Here is a 17,759-nt window from a genome sequence, read left to right on the forward strand (position 1 = left end):
TCCCGTTCGGTGATGGCCCGCCACACCATCAGCATCGCCCAGGGCAGGTAGAAAATAGGGTAACATTTAAAACGGATTATCATCTATTTTACCGCTGCGTTTTTAACATGGGGCTTGGACTCGCTCTGCTCGCCACATACCAGAGGAGCGGCTGACGGCACTGCGAGGGTGGCTTTGCCAACCACCGTAAAACTTTCATTTCCCGTTTCGTAAATCAAGCTGCTGTTTATTGTATAATGGTGGTAAATGATTTGGTCAGAACAATGGCAGCATTTAGTCTGTGATTTATTTGCAAACAACCACAACCAGCAGCCTTTAAACATCATTGAAGAAGGCAACGTGTGTGGGGAAACACTGGCGTATTATGTTCAGTGTTGTTCCTCCTCTGGAAATTGTATTTCCATAGTAATGTTGCACTTTCATGTTTAGACGGCTGTTTGTGATCAAGATATGAGGATGTGTGTGACTTGCGTCACAAATCTTCTCACTGATCTCCATCTTGCCGCGGTAGAGAGGCTTGTGTGTACCAATGACCCCAAGAGCTACGCCGTCCGGAGCTTGGCTCCTGGTAGGGTCGCCCAAGGTGGACAGGTCAAGGGAAGGGGGAGGTTCCCGATGAAGCGCAATCCAACAAAGACCTCAACGGTGGAACTGGTGGAAGATGTCTCCAGCTCACAACGGCAGTGAAGGCGGATGAAGGCTGTAACAGAGGGTGGTCCCCAATCGTCTTGGTTCCCCATGCCGTTGGACTGCCATCTGGCCCCACCCCCTGCCAAGGACCGTGGGGTGGCTGCAGGCGCATCAGCCTCTCCACGTAAAAAGCTGTCACACACAGGCATCCTCCCATTATGTGGCTCCAGGATCGGCCTCTACACCCAAATGAGGACCCAGAGGGAGCATGGTCATACTCGACCCCGACTGACCGCCAAAATATATATATATAAAATAAAATTAAGGATAATGTGTACCTAAATGTACTTGTAGCCAATAAATGAAACTGGATTGAGGTTCTAGCTTTTTTCCAATGTATTCATCACCAGATGGAGCCCCATGATGCATATCTGCACATTACAGATATGCATCATGGGAAAAGAGTGTTCGTGTTCACAAATAGTACTGGAGCTGTCCTGGTCTAGAGGAGAAGCAAAGATCGATTCTTAAATTTAGTGTACAGTGTATAGCTGTCATGACAGCATGATGATAACGGTTGTGGTGGTTTATCTCTGCAGATCTGCATCTGGTTCCAGAAGAAAGAGGAGACATAGGTGTGTATGACAAGGGACAACACATTGTACATCATCACATGATTGTGGTAGTGTAAGTTACTATTGTAAAATACTATTGCCAAAATGTTTTTATTTTTTAACAAAGTTCAGTTAAGCTTTGGTGCCCGGGTGGCGTGGCAGTCTATTCCGTTGCCTAACAAGACGGCGTTGAACAGTTCAAATCCCCGTGTTACCTCCGGCTTGGTCGGGCGTCCCTACAGACACAATTGGCCGTGTCTGCGGGTGGGAAGCCGGATGTGGGTATGTGTCCTGGTCGCTGCATTAGCGCCTCCTCTGGTTGGTCACGGCGCCTGTTTGGGGAGAGGGGGGGGGGACTGGGGGGAATAGCGTGATCCTCCCATGCGTTACGTCCCCCTGGTGAAACTCCTCACTGTCGGGGGGGGGGAAAGAAGTGGCTGGTGACTCCACATGTATCAGAGGAGGCATGTGGTAGTCTGCAGCCCTCCCCGGATTGGGGGTGGAGCAGCGACCGGGACGGCTCAGAAGAGTGAGGTAATTGGACGGGTACAAGACAAGTGGGGAGAAAAAGGGGGGAAATCCACCCCCCCCAAAAAAAAAAGTTCAGTGAAGCTCCATTTGTAACATCCAAATTCATGTCATGTAGATTATTTGTGGCGCGGTCGGTACTCAGCCATCTGTATCACTTATTTGGTCAGCTATATTTGGTCAGCTATATTTTGTCAGCTATATTTGGTCAGCTACATTTGGTCAGCTATATTTGGTCAGCTATATTTGGGGGGGAATGCAACTTTCCTGTTCTCTCCTGTGCAGACCGTCTCATAACTCATTACATTCCTTCCAGATCGGGCAGCCCAAAGAACAAACACAAAGACAAGAACAAACAGAGAAAGAGGTGAGATAAAGAGGTTGTCCTTTTCTCACCTAGAATCCATCAGCTGGGGTTCCGCCTCCTGATAACAGCCGGCTCGTGTGAACAGTTTCTTATTCTTACCCTGTAGAAAGGATACAGCATTAGCATATTTACTCTGAATAGTATTTGAGGATGTGAGAATGAGTGAGGTGCAGCCAGTCTCCTGCCTGCGGGGGAACTACACGCGGGCATCATTCAATACTGATAATGGTTGCAGCAGGAATACAAACAAGCGTGACTGTTCAGTTCCCCATAAATTGTTAGTTTTTATGTCAGGCTCAGGCCCAGAGACTCTACAAGAATATAAAGATTTGGTTGCACATCAGTTATTCTGTCCCCTCTGCTGCTGTGTTGCTCTGTCTGTCCATGGATCTATCTATCTATCTATCTATCTATCTATCTATCTATCTATCTATCTATCTATCTATCTATCTATCTATCTATCTATCTATCTGTCTATCTGTCTATCTGTCTGTCTGTCTGTCTGTCTGTCTGTCTATCTATCTATCTATCTATCTGTTAGGGGTGAGAATCTTTCAGAATCTCACGATTCGATTTTGATTCTTGGGTGGTCACGATTCGATTCCGTATCGATTTCCGATTCAAAAGGATTCCCGATTCAAAATCGAATCTGGTACTGCGACGACCGCGGATGGCTAGACTCGCCAGCCCTTGACAACGGGTCGGGACCCTTTCGTCGACTGGTTAGCGCAGACCTTGGCTCGCGTCTCGGCTGCCCCCCGGATTCGCTACGGTACATAGGGGTGCTAATGTCACGGTCTACTCCAGTCCGGTGTGCGCTAAAAAAGGCTTAAGTGTGCATGAGATTATATAGTTTATATATTTGAACAAGTTATATCAATTGATTGCAATAATGTGCACACATAAAGGCACACCTAACCTTTCTCAGTTTAAAAATAGAACCAACGCGATGGTATGGCGTACTTTGGCTCGCTTGTCTGGATAATAAATCGAAATCCTTCATTGTCAGAAGACCCGCATGTAGGGGTGCAGGTCTTAAATGAAACAGGTGATGGATCGGTTTTGGGTTTTTTTTTTTTTTTTGCCGGTCCAGAATTGGCTGGGAGTTCGGTAAAGAGCTGCAGAAGCTCCACTTCTTTCCCCTCTGGGTGATGGCGTATGTTGTGAGACCTAACATCTGTGGTGTTCTCGAAATGCTTAACTTTCACTGTGCAAATCGGGCGTATTGAATGAGTCATGCCAAGCTCCTTCTTGCCCGGGAGGTTATAAGATCCAAAATGCGCCCAAACGCTTGCCTTCAATGACGATGGGGCTGGCTGAATTTGTTGGGGCTCCATTTTTTTTAGAAAGGGTACTAAGAGCTAACGCTAGTAGCGACTGGCGCATTATGATTGGGTAGGGGTTTGGGTCGGGCCAGAGCCCTAGAAAGAGCGAGTTGCGTCAATGAGGGGGGTCAGAACGCGAGAGGGTCACGTGGTTCATGTGGCCGCCGAATAGTTCCGAACGAAGCTTGGCGGGTCATTTAAATGAACCGCTTAGCCGCGATTTCTGGTTACTACTGTAACCGGTTATTTTCTTGCCCGGTGCGGGATTCGATACGGGGTTGTACTGCACCACAAGGCGACATCACTAACCGCTCGGCTAAAGGGTCAGATCCGTTAGCTAGGGGCTCACGTGTCTTATTAGTAGTTTACAGTCGTCACCCTCCCCGCGCTTTGTTATTCCCGCGCTCCGAAGAGACTTCTGAGGATCTGCACACTTCCGGTTCCCACCGCTGCCACCAATGTAACCGGTTATTTTCTTGCCCGGTGCGGGATTCGATACGAGGTGTACTGCACCACAAGGCGACGTCACTAACCGCTTGGCTAACGGTCTTATTAGTAGTTTACACTACGAACCAATATTTTCAGATTTTTACATTTATATATTGTAACGTGCATGGATTAGTAGACACGCTGGCCGCTGGCTCGCGGGTCTGACCCTTTAGTCTAGCGGTTAGCGATGCCTCCTGCGGTGCGGGCGATACAGGTTCGCGTCCCGGCCGCGGCAGTTCCTGTGGTTGCGTTGTCCCCCGAATTCGCTACAATATAGCTATAGCTATATTCCAACGTGACGCATATTCTATGCGCACTGTTTGGAACTATCCGGGGCGCCCATGATCCGCCATTGCTGTTAAATAAGTGGCCCATTGACGTCTACGGAGTTGACGTAACTCTCGCTGTCTAGGGCCCGGGGTAGGGTCTAGTTCAGTTTAGGAACAGCGGGAAACAGTATGATTGACGTTAGACGCAGCTCGGGCCCGTTCGCTCGTCCTGGAGCCTGCGGCCTCGCTCCATTAGACGCAGCACGGGCCTCCCACCTTTGCTAACCAACTCTATGTCAACGTGGATTGTGAAAAACACAGCTAAATAACTATGAAGCTAGCAGCGCAAGCTAGCGACATAACCCGTGACGTCATATGTAGTCGAAGGACCCCCCCCCCCGAGTTGCTATTGTGCCCGAGCAGAAATGGCACCCACGCCGGAACAGGTGCGCGCATCGCTAGCAGCGCGGCGGCTAATCGAAGCCTCCTACAGACTGAGAGAGTTTAGCAATCCTATAAGTTTATTGCAAGCCACACTGTGCCATGTGGATCTAATAAACTTCGGGTACGACGTCAGGTTTGACGTATGTAGACTGTACGATACACCTGCTGACTCGCAGGCTACGACGCAACGCCTTATAAACGTCATCAGCGTGCGCCCCGCATCAGTGCGCGTCATCAACCTACGCCGCTGGAGCAACATGAGGCCAAGTACGAATCGAGTCCTAAACTTCTTTACGCTGTCAGACGGTTTGTCCCGGGTTACCTTCGGTCGCAAGATCCTCACAACGGCCGTCTTTGGGCCTGTCTCACAGTGCGACGTAGGACCGCCGTTTTGGAGCCACGACCAAAGATCTCGCCACGTTTACTCATCTTTCGTCTGAGACGGCCCAAATTTGCACAGCGTATAAAAACGTTTTTTTATAATCTCATTTTTATTTGTGAGTCTATTCAGAACGGTAGAAGATAAGAATCGCGATTCTTACGTGAATCGATTTTCCTCCACTCTCTATCTATCTATCTATCTATCTATCTATCTATCTATCTATCTATCTATCTATCTATCTATCTATCTATCTATCTATCTATCTATCCATCCATGTGCATCTGTATGTGCATCTGTGTATATTCCTCAGAGCCTGGATCTGTTTATTTATATGTGACATGATATTTTACTCTTTGTGTGTGTGTGTGTGTGTGTGTGTGTGTGTGTGTGTGTGTGTGTGTGTGTGTGTGTGTGTGTGTGTGTGTGACCCAGCAGGTCCCCTGGTGAGTCCCCAACCAGGAGGTCTCAGCGCCGAGGCAGCTGCTGTAGCTCTCGCAGCGCCTCTCTCTCCTCCACCCAGAGTACCTCCAAGTCTCCTTCAAGGTAGACCCCTGAGCACACACACACACACACACACACACACACACAGTGATGTGCCAAGTTGTTCAAATCTTGATATTTCACTGGTTCAAATTATGTCTTGTACTAGGGCCACATGACAGACACGAATACTGATTTGATTAAAAATGTCGCACAGTTGCTATTGAGACTTACTCTCTCACTGCGACCAATTATTCTCAAACGTCAGGGGATAGATTATGATGCAAATGGTGCTCCTCAGAGTATCTTGTAATGCACTCCATTAAATGCCCATGATTACTCACACTGCATCATTTGACTCGTTCCCTGCAGAAAAAGGGGGAGGAGGGGGTGGTTTGCTGTGGTTTATATTTGGTCTGCCTGTCTGCCTGTCCAGACTTCCAGACTCCTCCAAGCACAAGACAGATGGACATAAGGCATCCAGCTCCTCGCTGTCCCCCGGCCCCACCAGTCCCACCAAGTGGCACAACGGACACCACAGCCAGCGGAGCCGCAACGGCAAGGCCAGCCGACTCAACCACAGCGAGAGCGAGAAGGGTCACGATGTATGTAATCTCCTCTATTTTGCCCCCCGACCCCCTCCCCCACCCCACCCTCAAATACACCACTGCCCCCCAACCCCACGCCAGTGGTCTCTACCACAGACTCCTCAAGTTAACTTGAGTTTTATCTTACATTCTGTGTTGTTTTGACATGAATTCTCCTCTCCTTTGATTTGGTATTTACTGTCTAGACATTTTCTTTGTGTTGACTTTTAAGTTATTCCTTTTGTAAGCCAATTTTTTTTTTCCTGAAGTGTAAATCACAATCCTGTCCTGTGTACGACTTGCTCCTGCTGCTCCTGCTTTGTTTCTGCCTCTCTTTTGACTCCTCTGCCATCTTGGTTCTGTTGCTGTGGTGTCAGAGAAAGAGGGCGAGGAAGAGGGTTGTCGTGGTTCTGTTGAGGACAGGTCAGGGCCTCTCAGTCGGAGCACAGCAGTAGCACGCCACATGCAGCACGTTAATACCAGAAACACAGAGAACCAACGATTCTTAATGAACAGACAAGAAAACGTGTCTCCTTTAAGCCCTTACCTGCTAACACACGAGATACATATCAGTCGAACCAGGGACCGTATGAGAGCATCACACATTTGTTTCTCATGAAGGTCCTTGTATGGCAAGATATATCAAACATGAAGAACCTTAAAATGCTCTGATTTGAATTTATAAGGAAAGCTTCTTAGATATGTGGCAGATAAGTCCCGTAAAACCCATTCCAGTGCTTTTTAATCATCCAAATATCGCAGAAAAATGCAGAGAATGTGCAAGAAATCAATGAGATAATGCATTTACCAGCCTTTCAGCTAGATGTTTTATGCACCAACAATTTCACCACAACTCTTGTGTGGGAGTGTATGTTTTTTTTTGTATTTTTTTGTATTTTTTTTTTTTTGCAAAAGATGTTAGACTGACAAATTGACAGAAGGTCAAATACCGGAGGGGAACAGGAAAATTGTAAATACAGCATATCTTCCTTACACGATGTAGCGGTGGTAAGCTCGATTAAAAATGGATGATACTGAGGAAAATCCATAATGCGCTACCTGCAGGGACGGGGCCTGCAAAGCGACCTGGCTCAAACGGATTAGTTCAGCATTTTACAGTGAAAGATATGCACACATATGATATGCACACACATTCCCTCTTTGTGAATGTGTGTAAACTCACTATTGACACCCAGGTATCGAACAACGACTGCATGTCTGAGCTAACTGCACTTTAACACTAGAATGACCAAGGCAGTTATTTTGACGGTTTTGAATTTTCAAAGTTTAATAACTTTGTGGGGGGAAAAAGAAGATACAGACCTGCCGCCCCCTTAATGCTTCTAAAATTGCACATATTTGCATTAAATGAGTTTTCGATCAATTGCACAAAACAAGTTATGAGAACATCTACCTAAAATGATCATGAGCAGTCAAAATGACCACGTGTATTTGTGCGTCATCGTGCGCATCATGTCAGTATTTATGATGTGTGTTGGTCGCATCATTTCCCTCGTGAAGTTCATCGCTCTGTCCTAGAAACACACTAGCGTCCCCCTCTCAACTGGGTATTTATCTTGACAGAATATGGAGTTTAAAAACCGGCGGTCATTTTGACCGCCCATGGTCGTTTTAGGTCGCAGTGAAATCCCGGTCGTTGGTTAAGGCATGTTGTAAGCAACTTGCTGAGAATAGGGGGGGATTAAAAACTGGGCAGAACTTTGACAGGCGGGAGAAACAAACTAACCCAGGGGTTAAAATGTGTGATATAACAACATGTCAAGTATTTTACCCAGTTTGAAAACAACATCAATTTGCTTTTCTCCAGGAGAGGGGGGAAAACAAACATGTGAAACCTAAAGTTTTGATTTTTAATCACATTGAGATGCACCCTAATTCCCCCAAACCATCCGGATAACTAAAACAGCTGTTTTCCACTGCAACGGGCCTTTAATTGATTAACGTTGCTCAAATCAGGGTCCGACTTTCCATTGGGTGCTTTAAAAACATGACAGATATGACTTTGAGCTGACTAATCCAGTCATAAGATAGAAAGGGAACCATTTTGATCCAAGCATGAACTGACAAAGTCAGCGCCCAAGGATAGTATAATATAAGATAAGGTAACTTAAATAATCCCATTCACAGAAATTGTATAATTATACACACAGTGTCCACTGAGTGACAAAGTAGGCTCTGTTCATCAAATAGTCTCGTTTCTGGTCATAATTGATTTGCCAAAATATGATAAAATAAATAAATAAATAAATAAATCTGAAGACACACAATGAAAATATCAATATCACAATTAGGTTTGATCATTTTATTCACTCGCTTTTCCATCTGGAGCTGCTCCTCTGCTCTGGCTCCACTAGAACGACCAAGCCGGTCATTTTGACGGTTTAGGATTTTCAACGTTTAATAACTTTGCGGGGGAAAAAAAAGATACAGACCTGCTGCTCCCTGAATGCTCCTAAAATTGCATATATTTGCATGAAAATGAGTTTTAGATCAATTGCACAGAAACAGTTATGGTAAGAGCTACCTAAAACGACCACGAGCGGTCAAAGTGACCAAACATAATTTGTGCGTCATCGTGCGCGTCATGTCAGTATTTATGACGTGTGCTGGTCGCGTCATTTCCTTCGCGAAGTTCGTTGCTCTGTCCTAGAAACACACTAGCGTCCTCCAGCGGAGGGAAATAGTCTACACCTGATTTTGGATGATTTCCAACATGTCTGGTTACAGACGCACCATGACTACCACCGAGGCGCTGCGGTATTTACAGGCGTTGGACAGCGGCCATTTTAAATTGTTTGAAAAATAGTATTAAAGTTGTTAAAATTTTAATTTTGGTGTCAGTTTCCGAACAGATATACTAACATATGCAATGCTCTAATATGTCAGTTGGGTATTTATCTTGACAGGATATAGAGTTTAAAAACCGGTGGCCATTTTGACCGCCCATGGTCGTGTTAGGTAGGAGTGAAATCCCGGTCGTTCTAGTGTTAAAACAGTAGCCCCTAGTGTTGGTCTCTGGTGGAAAAGGCTGAATTGGGGTTTAAACCAGCTGTTATGTAAACCATCCTGATGTTCCACGGTGTGAATTAACCGTTGGCGCTAAGCGGACAGTCATTATGTAAGAGTAAAACCACCACCCCACTAAGGACACAAAGAACTTCACTGAAGGTTTCTGCACGCTTCAAACAAACCAGTTATGAGACACGCCATCCGGTCATGTTGGACAGGTCGTTTTGGCCAAGTCACTCATACCTTTTTCCAACTAGCTGAACTGGGACGGTGGGGTGAGAAGCCATCCATCATACAGAGGGGTAGGATCATCAACATGAAGTCGTTGTAATCACGACACCAAGTGTCAAATGCGGAAAATGTGGAAAATGCAAACACTTTGTGCGAACACTTTTTCCTCGAAGCTAGCTGTCCATGGTGAGCAGTCAACACAGACAGAATGAACAGATGGACTTGCAGACAAAGTGGCGGCACGGTGGCACAGTAGTTGGCGTGGTTGCCTCACAGCAAGAAGGTCCTGGGTTCGAGCCCGGGGTAGTCCAACCTTGGTGGGTCGACCCGGGTCGTCCTCTGTGTGGAGTTTGCATGTTCTCCCCGTGTCTGCGTGGGTTTCTTCCGGGGGCTCCGGTTTCCTCCCACAGTCCGAAGACACGTAGGTCAGGTGAATCGGCCGTGCTAAATTGTCCCTAGGTATGAATGTGTGTGTCGGCCCTGTGATGGCCTGGCGGCCTGTCCAGGGTGTCTCCCCGCCTGCCGCATAATGACTGCTGGGATAGGCTCCAGCATCCCCGCGACCCTGAGAGCAGGATAAGCGGTTCAGATAATGGATGGACTTGCAGACGAAGCCCCCCCTACATTGTCCCACTTACGCACACCTGGCTAATCCCTGGTGGACGTGGGCACAGCCTGCAGAATGTCAGTTTCGTGGCTGTAAAACTGTTCGGACGTAAAACTCCCCAGTTTGGATGTGGGAAATCCTATCTGAAGTTGTGAACCTCAATTTGTTTGAAGCATGCAGCAGCCCTCAGACCGAATTCTAGCTAGTGAAATAGTCCTTCACTTCTTAATAAGCAACTAAATGGGCTGCACAGGGCCATGATAACCTCTCCAGATTATTAGCCCTTGCAGAATCTCTTCCAGAAATTATTTAGCAATGCTGCCTCCCATTTCCTATTACAACTTGCATGTAGTATCTACAAGATGTCACCTGCTCTCTCTCTCTCTCGCTCTTTCTCTGTCTCCCGCTCTCTCTTTGGTTGTCTCACTCATAACTGTTTTTTCCTCTGTATTTTCCAATGCATCCAAGTGGTATTCACTGATGAATAAATGCCCAAACCTCTCTGTCTTGTTTGTGTAAAAAGCACACATATGCTTTGGAACTGGACCAAGTAGGTTAAATGGGTATGTTTCTTCCTGTCCATACAGTTGTCTTTCTTTCAAGCACATGTTCTGCTCCGGGGTAGGTCTTTTTCTCCTCCAGAGGTTGCTGCCAAACCACCGGGGTGTTGAATAAGCCCGTCTCTCCACTGACTTTGTTTTGATTCACAATGTTAATCTGCATGTGGCCTCTAGGTGGCAGTATCACGTCTGTCCCATGCCTAGTGGAGGATGAAAAGGGAGGCCTTTTTGGATCGTTGAGATTTGAGCCAGTCAGTTTTTGACGTTGTCAACAACAGAGCATGTGGTTGGCTCAAATCCGTCAAATTTTCCGCAGCACCTTTGTACCGGTAACGGGACACTCCCGCCCTCGTGAGTCTCCTCCGGAAGCTAAAACCTCTCTTCTACCTTTTTTCTTAGTCTCCAGTTTATACCGTGGGATGGTCAATGTTTGATGTTGACAACTAGATGTTTTTGAAAGTCCTAGGCTCAACACACAGGTTTATTGTCTGGACTGTACTGTGGTAGCGCTGCTGTTCAGCTCATGTACGGTAACTGGTTTCTTTAACCTGTGTCTTTTACATCTCAGACTGCTGCTGTAAAGGTGCTCATGCTTTTGCTTGTGATTAACGGATGTCTCTTAACACCTCAGATAAAAGTGTGCAGGTTTTTAGTGCAGCTCCGAAATCAAGTTTGGGCGACTCGCACATTAACGAACATCTGTATTTCAAAGGGACCCGAGGCATGTTGGACGCGAGACCCGTCCTCCATTTGAATGTAAAAACATTGTAGTGAGCTGGCCAAGCTCCCCCAAGTGTCTTTCCTGCCACACCTCGTTTAAAAAGCAGGAAAAACAAAACAATGGCCCCCTGGATGGAAGATAGGCCGATGGTGGGGGGTGGGGTGGGGTCGGGGGGGGGGGGGGACAAAGTTGGCGAGGGGTTTTGTGCAGTTGTTCACAGAATGTGACCGGGGTCCCTTTTAAATGTGCTGACTCTCTAGCTGTCAATTTTAGCAGCGACCGCCCCTCCGACACACTGCCCCCTATCTGTTCATCTGTGTCATCTGTGACTCACGTCTCACTCTGTTGTCCTGACATCCCCCCCACCCCCCCTCACCCCTTTATCTTTGTCATCTGCCAGCTCTGCATGCCCCCTTCTCCCTCCTTCCCTTTAGCTCCTCTCTCTCTCTCTATGGATGTTGGACTAACACAACTGCTAACCCTACAATGTCCACGTCCCTCCGTCCCGTCCCCCCTCTGACACACATACGGCTGCATTTGTACAAGCGAAAAAGACGGCAAATCATATAGCTGATAGACTCATCTTCTTCTTCTTCTTCTGATTTTAGTTTGATTTGAATTTCGCCTGGACTCCCCCGCCCCCCGCCCCCCCCCCACCCCCTCTGTTTTCTTTCACTTCATTTTGTTTTCTTTTTTTGTTTATTTCTGTCCCCTTATCCTCTGGACAGATATGTAGCTTTGATACTAAAAGAGGTCATTGTCTTTTTCCCATTTCGCTGCAGAGAACATTTCCTTTCTCCTTTTTCTTTATTTCTTTCTTTCCTGTTTTTTTGTTGATATTGCATACGTGTCACTGATTGACATGGAAGGTAGGTAAAGCTTTGCCTACGCACGTGATCTTTATGCAGATGAGAATGTGAGAAGCACCCTAGCCTGAGTGACGTCCATGTTTCTCTCTCTCTCTCTCTCTCTCTCCTCCTCCTCCTCCTCTCTTTCTACTTCTTTTATTTACCAGTGGTCTTCAAGACAAATTCATTTACCTCATCAATTATGATTTGATTCTTTAACCAAAAAAAAAAAAAAAAGGATTACTTAGAGCTCTGGTTTTGCTCTTTCCTCCTAAACGTCAGTCTGAAGTCCAGTATCCCACTCTTCTATCTTTTCAGGTCCATTTCTTTTTGTCCGTTTTCTTTCTTTTTTTTTTTTTTCCTGTTTTGGTAGAATGCATTTCCTGTTTGTCCAGCATCTTCTCTGTTTGTTGGTGAATTTCGTCACTTTGAGTTCCTCGACTGTTTCTAAACAACTGTACTCTAGAGTCAGTGGTTGTGTGTTCCCTATATTACGCCGCCTAGTCACATTCTGCTTTAGCGGAGAACGGCTCCCCCCCCCCCCTCTGCTCTTCTGTGAGGAACAGTTTGTGCTTCTGCTGTATCCTAGTTTACAAGGTTTCGCTGGCAGGAAGTGGAGAATAAGTGTGAACTAGCCAGCTGTACGTAACACGTGTGACGGAGAGCTACCCTCTAGTCAGGACCATCCAACAAGGGGTAATACACAACTATGTCAAATGCTCAAATTGCCCAAGGAGTTTACGTTCCCAAGGCGCTTCATGAGTCCCTCGTCCTGTCGTTTTGGTGGGTGGTTTAACCGTGTTGTCGCCGTTTCTCTTTCAAACTGAAGCTGAAATGAATGTAAACGTGTAGAAAAACACAGATTATCTGTATAACTGTTGGGACGGCTGCTGGCTTAAAGGTAATTTAGTCTATTTGGGACTGAAATGGCTAAAATGACCCAAGTGCTACTCTTTGAAACACAACACAGTAGAAACGATGGGTCGTATCTGTCTGTAGCAAGATGACCGCATCCAAGACACGTTTAAGTAATCGCCTCTAATGAGGTTTCAGCACTCGCAGTCATGTTATATTTTCGTATTACGATATAGCGAACAGCTCCCCGGTGTGTACCCCCCCGATAAGCAGAGGCCTTCGCCGCTTCGATAAGCCAGCTTATGAAGTGAGCATGTTAGAAGTCAAGGCATGGACCGGCTGAAACCCCGACCGTAACCGTGGAGTTTAGCCTACTGTGTAAAACGGGCCGGGGGACGGATGCTCCCCCGATAAAAGAGAGCGGTACAGAAAAGCTGAGCCCGTCGGTCACCGTCGCCGCCCGCCGTCCTCGGGCACGCGAGGGACGGGGAAGGTGACCGGGCCCCGCGGAGGACGAGCGAGGGTTACCCTGCACATTGGTGTTTCTCCTCTTTACTTTTGAGTTGTTTTCCATTGATTTCCATGCATTGTCTCGTGAGTCACTGGCAGGGAAGGGTTTTGTGTCTTTTTCTCTTGCATTTTGTGAATCTAATGATGCACTTATGTTGCCCCACTTTTCCCTTTTCTTCATACCTTACCTACTAAAGGAGGGAATACCACTTTATTGGTAAGTGGATGTTAACCAGAAGGGAGTTAAAACAAGATTTGAAAAAAAAAAAAAAAGAAAAAAAAAGCAAAGAAAATGGGTCGCTGTTCACATCTCAGCAATTGTCTACAGGAAAAAAAAAATGAATAAATAAATCCACAAACAGAAATTGAGTAGCAAACGATTTGTTTTCTGATTCGATTTGATTCAATAATTGTGAATCTTTATTTTGTTCCTTCCATTTCTGTGATGTTCCGTCAAGTTGTCTACTCTTTTTTTTCTGTTTTTTTTTTTTTGTTTCATATTTGTTTTGAACCATTACTAAAGAATAAACTGAAGAAGTCCTCTTTTTTTTCCTACTCTACAAACTCTGTAGCTCTCTACTCTGCCTCCGCTCTTCAACTTAATTTGGTTCACAGTTTTCTATTTTTCCCTCTCTCGCTCCTCTTCTTAGTTTTTCTTTCTTTCTTTTTTTTCTTTTCTTTTTTTGTTCGTTTGTTTTTTGGGATTATGATTTCCTCAACTCATTATGGTTTTGCATGCCAAGTATTGCATGCGCTGCACCATAGAGGACTATCTATAAGCCATATGAAGAGAACTAGAACTTTTTCTTTTAGATGTTTACCTTGGTTTGAAAAGTACACCGTAGCACTCGATCGCCGATGTGGAAACACTCTAATGCTTCTTTTACTCCTTTTTTCTTTTTTTCCTTTCTTTTTTTTTCCGTTTGTTGGTTATGGTTTTGTTTACAGAAGCTCCGCTTGACCACCGCCGGCTCCGCGGGCGTCCAGGCCACTCACCCGAGAGAGCCCAAACTCCACGGCAAGAGCCAGGCTGGACAAGCGGGCCAGGCGGAGGAGGCGGGCGCTCGGGACGGTAAGCACGTGGCCGCGGGGAGCGCCTCCGCCCAGTCGTCCAGGAGAAAAGGCGGCCAGAGAGGCCAGGCGAAAAGCTCCCACTCCCCCGCTAACAGCAGCGACTCGGCCCACTCCCCGCACAACCACACACACCGAGGGAAGAGCTCCCAGCACCAGAGGAAGTAAGCAGCAGCCCCTCCCCCCCCCCCTATACCATATGTATATTACGTCATACAGGATTATCGTATTTCCCTCAAGGCCCCTCCCTGTAACTGACTTGTTTTCGAATCAGTACTAATCACAGGTGTGGACTCGAGTCGCATGACTTGGGACTCGAGTCAGACTCGAATCACAAATTTGTTGACAAAATTGAAAGACTTGCAGCTGGACTTGGACTTCAACACCAGCGACTCGACTTGGGCTCGAGCCTTTTGACTCGAATGACTTGAGACCTTCTCCAAGCCCGAAGATAAAGTGCTTTTAGAAGGCGTGCAGCCGATCGACTCATTCAAAAGAAATTACAGATCCACTTTGAATCAATCGGCAATTATCACAAATTTTAAAAAATCCTTCAGGATTTCCATAAATTTAGTACGTTAACTGTTGTTAAAACTCTGAAGTGGCATTTTATTTGATGAAGAATCATTTTGAAAAGAATTATTTGATTAAAAACGCTCTTAATTAATTTCTTTATTTCCAAATAGTATTTTTGAATTTATTTATCATTTAATAATTCTGTTAAGTATTTGTGAATTTTATCTTATTGTGTTATTTAAATTTACGGTTATTGATATTCCCTGCGGAAATTGGGAAATAAAATTTCCGATTTCGAGAAGAATTTTATTTGATGAAAAAATTATGAAATTAATTAAGAGCGTAATGACTTGATTAAGACTTGAAAGTGATGGACTTGGGACGTGATTGCTGAGACTTGAGACTTCCTTGTGACTTGGAAAACAATGACTTGGTCCCACCTTTAGAGACAAGTTTACGCGGCACTTCCGGTCCATTTCCGCCCTGTGCTTTTCTTTTCCGGTGTAACGAGTAGCTACCTAGTTACCACAGTTCAGGGAAAGGGTTTTCCTTGGTCGGCTTTTTGGCAATGAAGTGATGGGAACAAACAAAGACGTTTTTCGGTGGTTTCTTCTAATTCAAAGCCTTCAACCACATCCGTGATTCGAAATCTGCTGTTGGTTTTCTGTGGAAGGAAAACAATGGAAAGCAGGGACATTGCCGTTCTGTGGCAGGTCGATGGGCAACACACTCTCTATCCTACCACTCGTTCAGGCGTTTCCGTGTATTAGTACAGCCACGCACCGCACAATGTGCCCCTGAACCATTTTTTTATTTTCTAATGTCCATTGTTAATGTTTAATGTTGTTGAAGATGTCGCAGATCTAGGCTTGCATGTTTACATACATCCAGCTACAGATGTTTAAACCGGAAGAACAATGCACCCACCCCGGCGCCCTAGGTAAGGGCAGGAAAACTCGCCTATAGAGGGATGAGCCAACAGTTTAGACTAATATGAACATGTAGGTCAGGGTGTCTGGGTAATGTGGCGGTCTATTCCGTTGCCTACCAACACAGGGATCACCGGTTCGAATCCCCGTGTTACCTCTGCTTGGTTGGGCGTCCCTACAGACACAATTGGCTGTGTCTGCAGGTGGGAAGCCGGATGTGGTTATGTGTCCTGGTCGCTGCACTAGCGCCTCCTCTGGTCAGTTCAGGGGGGGAGAGGGAACTGGGGGGAATAGCGTGATCCTCCCACGTGCTACGTCCCCCTGGTGAAACTCCTCACTGTCCGGTGAAAAGAAGCGGCTGGTGACTCCACATGTATGGGAGGAGGCATGTGGTAGTCTGCAGCCCTGTGCACTCTTGGACAAGTGTAAGTGGATGAAAGTGATGGTGTGTGTGCAGGTGTCCCTCTCTCACTCATCCCCCTGGATTAGCACCAGAGCTGGGAACCATATATAGGGGGAAGAGTTGACATTCTCTTCATTTTAAAAGCGTGTCATCCTCATTTTCTGTCCGGACTACTCCTAGGACAAAAGGTGGCCACTCGTCCAAGCGCCACCACCGTTCCGGCCGGGGCCAGGCACACCACAGGAGCCCGTCGGCAGCCCCGGGACGCCATTCGCATACCTCGGCAAGGAAGAGAGGCGAGTCCCGTGGCGGGCAGAACCACCGACAGCGCAGCAGCTCCTGGAGCAGCGGGCGGTCGTCCTCGCGCTCCGCCTCCCGGGACAGAGGCCCCAATAAGGCGAAGTCTCCCCACAAAAGACAGAACAACTCCAGGTGAAACCCCCTCACTCGCTGCCACGTTTCACTGCAAATTCAACGTCACTGCCTCTTGTTGATGTTGTTGTCGTCCTGTTGACGTTGCCACTCTGACGGTGATCTTTTCTTGGCACGCAGGGAGAGAGACAGTCCTAACCACTCCGACACCGACAGCCGAGCTCGCCGTCGCTCACGGAGTTACTCGCCAATCCGCAAAAGGAGAAGAGACTCACCCAGCTTCATGGAAGCTCGCAGGATCACCAGGTATCCCGGCTGGCAGGCACCACAGAAGCTGTCAAAAGTTTACCCTGTATATTGACACATGTACTCAGCTGTCTTTGTACTACATACCACTGTGGATTTGCCCCCCCACCCCCACCCCCTTGCAAAGTATAAGTGCAAAACAGACATCCACGGGGCAGCTTATTCTCATGCCTGATATGTTTTCACCCCGATTTCAAATCCTTTTCCTGTCGCCACATATATCAGCACTCATACATAACACACATGTGGGTGAAGTGTAGCGTATATGATCTTACACTGGGTGGGACAAAGACGGTTCTGACCCAGCTTTAAACGCCATGTGAAGATTACAGCCTAGTAAGTTACCCTCTGTCAGACACGTCTCGTAGCTCTGTGAAGAGGAGACATGCAGACCCGGTGATCCAGTATCTTCTGCAGGAAGTAAAGCAAACCGCTATGCTCCACATGAATATATTTGGCGTTAAGAAGTGTCAGTGCTGATACCGAGAGGTTGCACACATTATATGCACTGTGGGCACCAGAAGTTCTGAACATACATGAAATATTTTACCATCCATTATCTGAACCGCTTATCCTGCTCTCAGGGTCACGGGGATGCTGCAGCCTATCCCAGCTGGGATAGGCTGCAGCAGGCCATCACAGGGCTGACACACACACCCATTCACACCTAGGATCAATTTAGTAC

General features: G+C 46.6%; 1 protein-coding gene across 1 annotated transcript in view; it reads left to right on the forward strand.

The window, feature by feature from the left end:
* The window catches only part of srrm3 (serine/arginine repetitive matrix 3), a 65,758-nt gene that overhangs the window by 45,102 nt on the left and 2,897 nt on the right, over nucleotides 1–17,759 (forward strand). The window contains exons 6-12 of the mRNA XM_056285510.1: nucleotides 1,230–1,265; nucleotides 2,089–2,139; nucleotides 5,484–5,591; nucleotides 5,965–6,133; nucleotides 14,426–14,712; nucleotides 16,577–16,828; nucleotides 16,949–17,074. Of these exons, the coding sequence (XP_056141485.1) occupies nucleotides 1,230–1,265; nucleotides 2,089–2,139; nucleotides 5,484–5,591; nucleotides 5,965–6,133; nucleotides 14,426–14,712; nucleotides 16,577–16,828; nucleotides 16,949–17,074 (1,029 nt within the window). The remainder of the gene's footprint in view (nucleotides 1–1,229; nucleotides 1,266–2,088; nucleotides 2,140–5,483; nucleotides 5,592–5,964; nucleotides 6,134–14,425; nucleotides 14,713–16,576; nucleotides 16,829–16,948; nucleotides 17,075–17,759) is intronic.

The sequence above is a fragment of the Lampris incognitus genome, chromosome 8, assembly GCF_029633865.1.
Source record: "Lampris incognitus isolate fLamInc1 chromosome 8, fLamInc1.hap2, whole genome shotgun sequence".
Classification (NCBI taxonomy): Eukaryota; Metazoa; Chordata; class Actinopteri; order Lampriformes; family Lampridae; genus Lampris; species Lampris incognitus.